We start from the raw sequence: 10,595 nt of genomic DNA, 5'->3' as shown, positions 1-10,595 counted from the left end.
GAAGAAATACGTATAGTCCACCCACCTCAGATGGGATATCGACGTTCTGGTCGACCTTCCGAACACAATAGAAGGCCATCGCAAGGGGAGGAAACCCGTCAAGTTGAATGTAGTCGGTGTCATGAAAAAGGACATACGCGATTAGTTTGCAAAAATCCTTTGTCAGGTGTCGGGTCTGCAAGAGGGGTGTAAATTCAAATCTCCTATTTCTTCTATGTTTTGTTATTTATCTTTCTACTTTTGTAATATAATTAGCCCCTTGTTGACGGTAAAAAGGGATATGGTAAGCTGAACAAAAGGATATGGTAAACTGAACAAACGAAGAATTGCATTGACTGATAACTCAATTGTCCAGTTTGTGTTGTTTATTGTTACTTTCGCTGTTATTCTTTATTGTTACTTGTGAGTAATCTGTTTGGAGGGTTGCGCATTGTTTATTTATGTGATAGGCTTATATTCCTTTATTCAGAAGGGTTGTTTTGTTTGTATTGGTTTGTTTGATTGAGTGAGCAGGCTGGTTAAGACATTGCTTAGCGCCATCACGGGGCTGAAAAGGTGCGGTGCGCGCGGAGTGCGCGGAGTGCGCGTGCGGTGCGCGGAGTGCGCGTGCGGTGCGCGGAGTGCGTGAGTGCGCGGAGTGCGTGAGTGCGCGGAGTGCGCGTGCGGTGAGGGAGTGCGCTGAGTGCATTTGCGGTGCGCGGTGCCTTTTACATCATTTGGCCAAAAGTCTTTGCTTAATCGATTTTTGCTTTAAATTATTTCTGTTTATATAAATCAAAAAAATGATTGTTTTATGTTTCAATTAGAAGAAATTGATTTTTCTTGTTAAATCGAATGAAAATGAAATGCAAACCAAAGTTATAACTTTCAGTTAATTACTCCAAAATTACGCAAAATTGGAATGAAGAAACCAAATTTTCCCAAGGCATTTTAATGCCTTTACATAACCATTTGGCCAAACTCATGAATAAATCAATCATGTCATTACTTTTTTACAATAAAATTTTGGCAGCATTTCCCCTGTTTATTTAATATTTCCCAACCTGTTATCAAATTAAAACGCATCAATATATCGCAATCAAACACTTCAATATCAATATTTACGCCACCGATACTTCAATTGCTTTCATCTAACCATCAACTAATATCACTTCATCCAACCATCAACCAACCAAAGATATAGTAATAAAATGACAAAAATCAATCACAATACAACAGAAACAACTAATAAAATGATAAACATAATATAAATAAAATAACACTGATAAACCATAACATATAATCATAATTCAATCAATCACTCGTATGCATCAGGATATGAGTTCCCTCCTTGTTTCCATATCTTGGAGGCAACTTTACAACGCATGGAAGATGCATTAGCGGCAGTAAAAAGCAAATCACGTCCTGTTGCAAGATATTCCAATATATAAATAGTAAATATCCCACAATCACCGGAGGCTGTACCCTGTTGCGGTACATCCGTTCGTCTTCTGATTGTCAAGGGCTCTGTCCGAGGCTCAACACCCTTAACCTGCCAATAACTCGTTGTATTAAGAATGGTTGGAAGATAAGAATAACGTGTCATCGCCCGAGAGAAGCTATCCGTAGAGTCAAAGTAAGTCGATGATGAGTCATAAACGGTTAGAATCAATTCATTTAGATCCAACTCACCACATGCCCAATGCTGACATTCAAAATTAATTGGAATATAAACCTGACAAAATAACAATAAGTAAATCAAACAACCCTAAACCAATCAAAAGTAAATCAAACAATCCTAAAATTGATTTATTAGTCAATAACATTAAAATATGACAAACCTTATCCACATAAGCACATGGGATATAACCACGATCTAAAATTGGATCATTTATTCCTTCAATCGGGTCTAGAAATAACCGTGGCCACTGGTAATTATCAGGTCCAACTTCTTCTCGATTCTTGATCTCACGTGCCAACCACCCATCGAAAGATGTCTCAAGACAAGTCCATTTAGCCGATGGAAATGCATATCGCAACACCACCAAATAAGAATCGATATGCTATATCATCAGATATATAAATATATAGTAAAATCATTACAATAACATAATAATAGATATATAAACAAATAATCAGTGAATATAATTACGAACCTGATCCGTCAACCACTGATTATCTTCACATAATGTTTTCCACCAGTTAATTTTTCTACATAGCCCAAACAAAAAAGTGTTCACTGCAACTTCAGGACTTTCCTCGTACCATTTTAAATATTCTATCATATTATAGCTTTCTCCTTTCGGGTGTGAGGGTTTGAATACTTCTCGTGCACGATGCTGTCTCAATGGATCAGTGTATGGACTCCGAAGCGAGCGACCCTTTTTTACAATCCTTCCTCGTAAAGTCTTACGAGTATTGGATCGTTGTTGAATTAGTGTTTCAACCAAACCGTCAGTTGATTGCGGAAGTTCCATTTCATCCTGTCCGGAAAACTGAATCTCCACTTCAGCATCATCCTAAAATTTCAAAGGAAATATTATCAACAATCAAAAAAATATAATCACAAATTTTGAATAATGAATAATATGGAGAAAAATTTACCTGAATGAAAGGGACTGCGTTATACGTATGTTGCAACTCAGATAACTTGGCTTCTATTGACGCTTGACGTGCTTCAAGATTGGTTTGTCGTTCGTCAATATTTCCAAATCGCTCATCAACTTTTTGCATAAACCCTTCAATGAGATGCTGAAGTTGATTGAATTTATCTTCAATATTCGAAGTAGGACCAGGGGTAGTGACATGGGGGGTTGTTTCTGTAGTCGGCTGAAATGATGTCATGATGGGGCTATGCATAGATGGAGCTGATATGATAGGACTACAGATAGGTGTGCTTCGATGCCTATGTTGCTCTGAAAGTGGAGATTGGATTCCAGGAGAAGAGCTTATAGGAACACGGGCATTATCATACTCTTCGTTTTCACCGACATACTCTATAACATCATTGTAGCATGATAACTGTTGCTCGGTTGTGGATGGAATCAAAATAGGAGTCACAACATCCTACAAAATATAGTAAATTGGTTAGTCACAAAATTTTAAAAAATAGATATTTAATAAATAGATATATAGGATAATAACATACTTTCGAAGCTTCAAATATTCGATAAACATTCTCCCAACTTGGACCTTCCAAACTCTTCCATTTTAACATTCGAGGAATACTGTCTTTACTCTTACAAACTACGAAACGCCCTAAATTATGTAACGTTTCGTATATCCAAATCTACAATATTAACAACATCATATTAAATATATATCTTTAATATAAATATATATTTAACATAAAAATAAAATAAACAATAACATTGTATTACCTGAAAAGCCCCTACATATCCCATTATCGCATATGATACAGTTGGGATATCCTCTGAAAAAGGTGGATATGCATCACAAATTTCCTCGTATTTTTTCTGTAGATTTCGACTCATTGATTGTGTAGTCATCTTCCAAATAGGTATCGCCCATGGATATCTATTAAAAGCATCCCAATCATCAATGATACTTAATGTATGTTCTGAAATGACCTTCCTATTATCTGCTCCCATTAACCCATAGTGAAGCAAATATAAAGCAGCTATTTTTACAGCATCCTCATCATTATTTCCCCATGCTTTTTCTTTAAAAACTTTGACCAAATGACTATAGGTTACATGCTTAACCCCTGAAAAATACTTATTCCTTAACTCTAAATCTCCTATTATTCTATCATTTATATCCATTTCTTCACCAAATTTTAATCCTGTTATCAGAGCAAATTCAACAGGACCAAATCTACAATCAACTCCATTCAACCGAAACCAAAACTCTTCACCTAATACTCCCTTATTAATCTGTCGGAATAATACAGAATGAATAAGAAGAGAACTATATTTAAGAATTTCTAAATTCAAAAATTGCCCCAAACAACATTCTTTAAACATTCGTTTTTGCCGAGGAGTAAGTGAAACTCTGATATGCTTTACTGTTTCAACATGGCTTCTAACTTTGATTATAGCAGTAAAATTATACGCATCATTGAAACGACGTTCACCCGGCTCATTATTAACTGAAATTGCCTGAACAGAATCCTGAAAAAACAGAAAATTTGCAATATAGGTATAAGTGCGTATGGGGTGCGTATGGGTGCGCGCGGTGCGTATGGGGTGCGCGCGGTGCGCGCGGTGCGCGCGGTGCGTATGGGGTGCGTGCGGTGCTTTCGCGGTGCGTGCACGGTGCGTGCACGGTGCGCGCGCGGTGCCTGCGGTGCGTGCGCGGTGCGTGCACGGTGCGCGCGCGGTGCGCGGTGAGAAATCCAGTGCGTTTTCCTCTTCGTCGCTGGCAACACAGAAAGAATAAAATCCAGCCAAAATAGTAAACTCAAACTAAAAGCATGCATCCAGAGATCCACTTACCTCAGACGAATCCGACGACATTCTCGATCCACGATCTCACAATGCCGATCTCAGTAAAGCCAGCCAAAATAGATAGCAGAAGATGGGTGGGTTTTTTAGTGTGTTTTGGAGGTTGGGAACCAAATGGGCTGAATAACGCACCACGCACTTTACGCACGCACTTTACGCACCCTGTAACAAATATCCGATTTTGAAAGTTTTTTTTTCTTTTAATTAAACAGAAGGAGTAAGCTGAGGGGTATTTTGGGAATTAAAAATGCATTTGCTTATAAAAGTCAAAGAACTGTGCGTGTGCCTAAAAAGGTATAAACGGAAAAAAATATGCTTATTTTAATTAATATCATTTTAATTATAATTAATAACAAATAAGACAATTTTCATTACAATTATTTTCTCTTTACTAATTAATTTTCATATAAAAATATACCCTTATTTTCATTTAAAATTACCAACCACCCAAAACCCATTTGTTGACTCAATCTTGTTATCATGTGAGATTAAGATAAGAAAGCGGATGAACCTAAGATAAGTAAACGGTCATACAGTTGTAGTGAGATCAAGATAAAGATGAGCCCACAACCTGCACACTTTAGATCCGAAGGCAACTGTCTCCAAATCATAGCATCAATAGAGGGCAGGAGAGAAGAAGCTAGCCATCGTCTCACACGCATCAAATGAATGGAATACTAGGATTAGATTCGAATTGAATTTAATTAAATTTGAACATAAAATAAACCAAGTTTAAACGAACTCAAACTCAAACTCAAGTTTGAGCATAAAAGTTTAATATTTTCAAGTTTAAGTTTTGAAGTGTTTAACTCGTCAAACTCGTAAATTAAAAATTTTGATATAAAATGACATTATTTTAACTAATATATATTAAAACAATATCATTTTAATAATAAAATGATTAAAAATTCGATTCTAGTTTGACTCTTTTAAAATGAGTCAAATTTAAGTTTATTTGAAATGAGTTTGATGAATTTAAATTCGAATTTAAAATTAGTTTTTTACAAATTAAACTGAATTTATGTAAATTCAAATTTAACTAAATTCAAATCTACTCATATAGAACACCAATCAACATAATTCAAGCAACGGTTCATACCCTTGATTCAACTACCGTTTGATTTAATGTAGTTTTCTTCTATTGTTTAGTCAAGTCTCTTTTAACTTTTCTTTATTGCAATTTTACTTTTCTGCACACATTTTAATAAAGAAGAATATTTTAATAAAATAATATTTTATTATTATCAATGAAATGCAACAATTCTTTATACATATAATTTAAATAAATTTAATGATAATTTATTATCAATAATTTTTAAAGTAATCCAATCAAGATCTACGGTCATCAAGGGTACACGTAGTTTGAGAAATATGTAGGCTGTTATTTGTCCTTTCCATGCTTACAGTCAAATCTATCTAATTTTTATTACCGGCTAATGTTTTATTTATAAATAAATTATATAAATTTATTAATATCTCATTAATTAATTTTAAAATAAATAAATAATTATATTATTTAGTTTATAAAAATAAATTTGTATATATTATTTTGACCTCGATCGGACCGTTGGTAGTCTCTTTTAAGTGTGAACGCACGCTGTTCCACATTTTATGACAATAATAAAACCTCTTGCCATTTTGTTCTTTTAAGAGTAAATTTCATTTTCCCACCCAAAGTTTGGTTTATATTTTTTCACCCTTAGATAATATAAATAATAATTTTATTAATAAAATTGATAAAATATTAAAATTTTTAGAGAAAAATCTTAAATTCGAATCTCTGTTACATTTATGAAACCCTTTAATTAAACAATTAAAAAAAAAAGCAAGTCTTACACAAAATCAAATTATGTTTATAAAAACTATTATTGTAAAAATAAAATATTAATTTTATCATTCATAAATTTTGGAAAAATAATAAATAACTTTTTTACATATTAGACAAAAATATTCTAAACATAACAATTTAACCCAAACTTGTACATATTAGGCACAAAATATTTAAAAATCTACGAATCAATGGCTATAATTCTTTGAAAACAATAACTATCAGTGACACTTTTTTACTACCATCATGATCTTACCATTGTCAATCCTACCACCCTTGTCGATGTGGTATGAATTATCATTAACAACAACCTTTTATTAACGTAGTCTAATACCGGAACCAGAAATAAAAAAGTATTTTATCATCTAACCTTGTTAAACAAAATTGTAATTTATTCTCTTTTTAATGATTTATATCTCTTTTATACATGTTATCAGCATCTTTTTTTCTATTTTATTGTATTGTACCAGAAGTATCCTGCTAAACATGAAGTAGATGACAAAATCAATTTAAAAATCAGGATTATTGATTTTTGAAAATGACTATTCAACTTTGCCAAATTCCTACCATTATATTTGCAAATTGGAAGAAAAACAAGAAAAGAAAAAAAGATATTTACTTAATAATGACATTTAAAAATTGGTTGAGTTGGATATGGTGTCTTTTCAGCTAACAACTATGGAATAGAACCTATCAGAAATTATTATTTATTTGAGGCTAAAGGGACTTATCCCTACTCAAATAGGTTGTGTTTTGAAATTAATAATTATTAAAAATTTAAATACGTATTTATAAATTATTAAAATTAATGAAAATAATTAAATTATAAAAATAAAATTACATTTAATTCTTTCTGTCTTTAAATTTGAATAATCACCAAATTCTCCCTAAATAAGATAAAAACTAAATAAATAAATAAATCACATTTTTCTACTAAGACTGATAGTGAACAACTTGACATTGTAAAAGAGATATTAATTAAAGTGGTCTTTTTTTTTTTCATATATATGTAAAATTATTTTTTATTATATATAGTTTAAAATATAAAATAATTAAAATATTTTCAGATTTCATGTTTATCTAGTCAAAACTCATTTAATCAAATATAAATTCATTTAATTAAGACATAAAATTCATCCACATCACTTAGATAAAAATAAAATATAAATATAAAATTTTTTGATAATTTTGATGTTTGAAAAGATTGGTCAGATGAAAAGATTAGTCAGATGCTTGATCGGCCAACTAACCTATTAAACTAACCCTAAATCTTATATATTTTTTTAAAGATAAAATTAATTTAAAAAATATTATATTTATATAATAAAAAAATAATTACATATAAAATATATATGAAAGATTAAAAAATTATTTTAATTAATATCTCACTATATAGATGCTATAATTATTATATTACCCATATTAAAAATCTCCATCTTTTTTCTTCTTTGCTTCTTTCTCATTCACCATCTCTTTCTATTTTTTCTCCTTCCATTTCATTCAGTGTCTCTTTCCATTCTTCTTCGCCATCTCCGTCACTTTTTGTTCTTCTCCTTAATATTTTTTCTCTTTTACCTCGTTTTCCTTCTCTCTGTCTCATGTTGTTTCCCATTTCCCTTAAATTCCTCTCAAACTTTGTAGTATCGAACTAAAAGATAAAAGCACAAATCAGTTGGCATATCTTGTCGGTATTGAAATCAAACTATTGTCAAAATTGACAAGATGAGCACTATTGGAGGCTCTGGCTTCCACTTCCTCAAAGCCATCTATATATATATATATATATACTTTATGTATATAATATATATATCATGTGTAATCTTTTCCCTTTTTCTTCATTTTTTCTAATTTTGAAAAGGTGAAATATCTATTATACCCTTACAAAAGTTAGTTTTTATATTAAAAAAATATATGATTTTTACGATGAATACATAGAAAACTTTGTTTAGAGTCAAACCCTTGGTGGGATAAATGTTAATCACGGCAATTTAAAGAAAAAAAGAAAAAAATCCTAAGACTGTGTTCGGCCGGCCCGGTCGTGATAGGCATTGGCCAAATGTATTTAGATTTAAAAAATAACCTGCCTTAAATAAGGGCTTCCCCAACAAATTTTTTTATGACAACTTATTTCATTGGCTCAAACACTTGTCTGACCAATTAAAATTTGCCATCTGTTTCCGGCAATCCTTACACCTTCCTTCCATCCTTTAAATACTAACCAACGACAATCACAGATCCACACAACTTCCCCTTCTTTCTTTGACAAAAATCTCCATTTTCATCCCCGGTTTATGGCTTCTCGCTATGAAGTTGAGGTGACTATTTCCTCAGCCAAGGACCTCAAGAACGTCAACTGGCGTTACGGCCAAACCAGGCCATACGCCGTCGTATGGGTCGACCCTAACAACAAGTGCTCCACCAAGGTTGATGAAGCGGGCGACATTTTTCCTTACTGGGATGAGAGACTTGTCATCCCTCTGCCTGGGCCCGTCGATGGAGACTCCAATCTTTACATCGATATAGTCCATGGCGGCAACGAAGAAGGGACCAAAAAGTTGATCGGATCCGGCCGGCTTAAGCTCAGAGATGTTCTCGATGAAGTCGGCGCCGGTGAACGCGTCAAACGTACATTGACTCTCAAACGACCTTCCGGTAGGCCTCAAGGAAAAGTTGAAGTTAAAGTTACAATCTTGGAGCCCCGTTATGCTCCACCTAGTTCGTATTATGCACCTCCTTATGGCACAGGTTCCAGAGACTATCACGCGCCGCCACCGTACGGTAACCCTAACCCATATGCTCCTCCACCTCAACCCTACGATCCGTACCATTCAAGTGCTCCGCCACAAAGTGGGTATTCTTACAATGCGTACAGCGCACCACCGACCACGGCGTACGCGCAGGGAAGTGGGGGGTATTATGGTGGACAAGAGGAGAAGAAGAAGAGTAAGTTTGGTGGAATGGGGACGGGATTGGCTGTGGGTGCGGTAGCTGGAGTTCTAGGTGGACTCGCGTTGGCTGAGGGCGTTGATGCGCTGGAAGACCACATTGCTGATGAAGCCGCTGAAAAAGTCGAAGATGATCTTGCTTACAACGACGATGACGACTACTAGGCTGGCCTTCTTGGCTTTCCTAAAAGCCTTTCGCCATGGTTAATGTTGTCTGTTTCTTGTTATTTTATAATTAAAGAGTGTCGTCCTGGTTTCGTATGCTTATGGAAAATGCTGCAATTTCCAATTTCCAACCCTGGCTTCATCTGTATTCGATATTATATTATTAACTTTTCCGAATTCGAGTTTTCCTGACTGATTCAGTCTTTGAAAAAAAAAGGGTTGCACTCAAACAATCAAGAGAAGTCTAGGCATCATCTATCTTAGTTTTTAATGGTTTCAATTTGGCATTGTTATTGATATCATGCACGATCCTTGATCTAGACAATTGTAAATAACGATACTTTGCATCCTTCCTGCATTCCGGATAAGTCAATCAAGAAAATTACATATGAGACAAACTAGTCGTTTCCCACAAAGCGTATAGATAAAACTTACATACACGTATGGACCTTGCCAAGATATTCACCAATTCTATTATATACCAAGTCTCACACCATTTATTTTATAGAAAGAAAGTTTTACATACCCTAGTTACATATTGACCTAATCAAATGTTTGGTTTGGGTTTTGGCTAGTTTGATTGATTCAACCTTTACTCTAATTTGAATTTTAAAACACATATTATAATATTTTTTTTATTGTTAATATATTATTAAAGAAAGAATAAAATATTGTAAAAACATCACATTAGTCATATCCAACTTAAGTAGTTGTTAAGGTGGGTTCAATAAAATAATAAAGTAAATTATACTTTAGTTTGCTATCAAAAATAAGAAATGGTAACGTTATTTATAAATAAAATTATTAATGTAATTATTGTCGTTAATATATGCACGTCACTTAAAATTGTATATAAAGTAGATTATTATAATAATTATTAGAATTTGAGACAATTCGGACATGCAATTATATAAAAAAAATTTCTTATAAATCACATAGTTGATATTTTTTTATTTGTTTTGGTATCCAACTCTTAAGTTTGATGTGAACGAGTCGATTAATGGGTGAAACTTCACAATGTGTTTGGTTATATAGCGTATTTGATTTGACCTTAAAATAGGAAACCATGCAATCAACGCTAAAGTGAAGTAATGGGTTTCACAGAAACATGAGTCCCACTAAAAATTTGAAGAGGTCAAAAAACCACAAAAATAGGAAAAACCACTTTTCTCCTAAGGTTTGGAGAATTTACGGTGTGACCCCTGAAAATTT

The 10,595-nt window shown here is 33.3% G+C and overlaps 1 protein-coding gene across 1 annotated transcript; it reads left to right on the top strand.

Moving 5' to 3' along the window:
* The first annotated feature begins 8,496 nt into the window (after positions 1-8,496).
* Positions 8,497-9,514, top strand: LOC123197731 (protein SRC2 homolog). Its single transcript, XM_044612087.1, has one exon. The coding sequence runs from the start codon at positions 8,565-8,567 to the stop codon at positions 9,381-9,383; it is 819 nt and encodes a 272-aa protein (XP_044468022.1). The 5' UTR covers positions 8,497-8,564; the 3' UTR covers positions 9,384-9,514.
* The last annotated feature ends 1,081 nt before the right edge of the window (positions 9,515-10,595 follow it).

This window comes from Mangifera indica, chromosome 15, assembly GCF_011075055.1.
Source record: "Mangifera indica cultivar Alphonso chromosome 15, CATAS_Mindica_2.1, whole genome shotgun sequence".
Classification (NCBI taxonomy): domain Eukaryota; kingdom Viridiplantae; phylum Streptophyta; class Magnoliopsida; order Sapindales; family Anacardiaceae; genus Mangifera; species Mangifera indica.
Note: the sequence above shows the minus strand (reverse complement) of the source record. Positions and strands in the feature narration are given on the sequence as shown.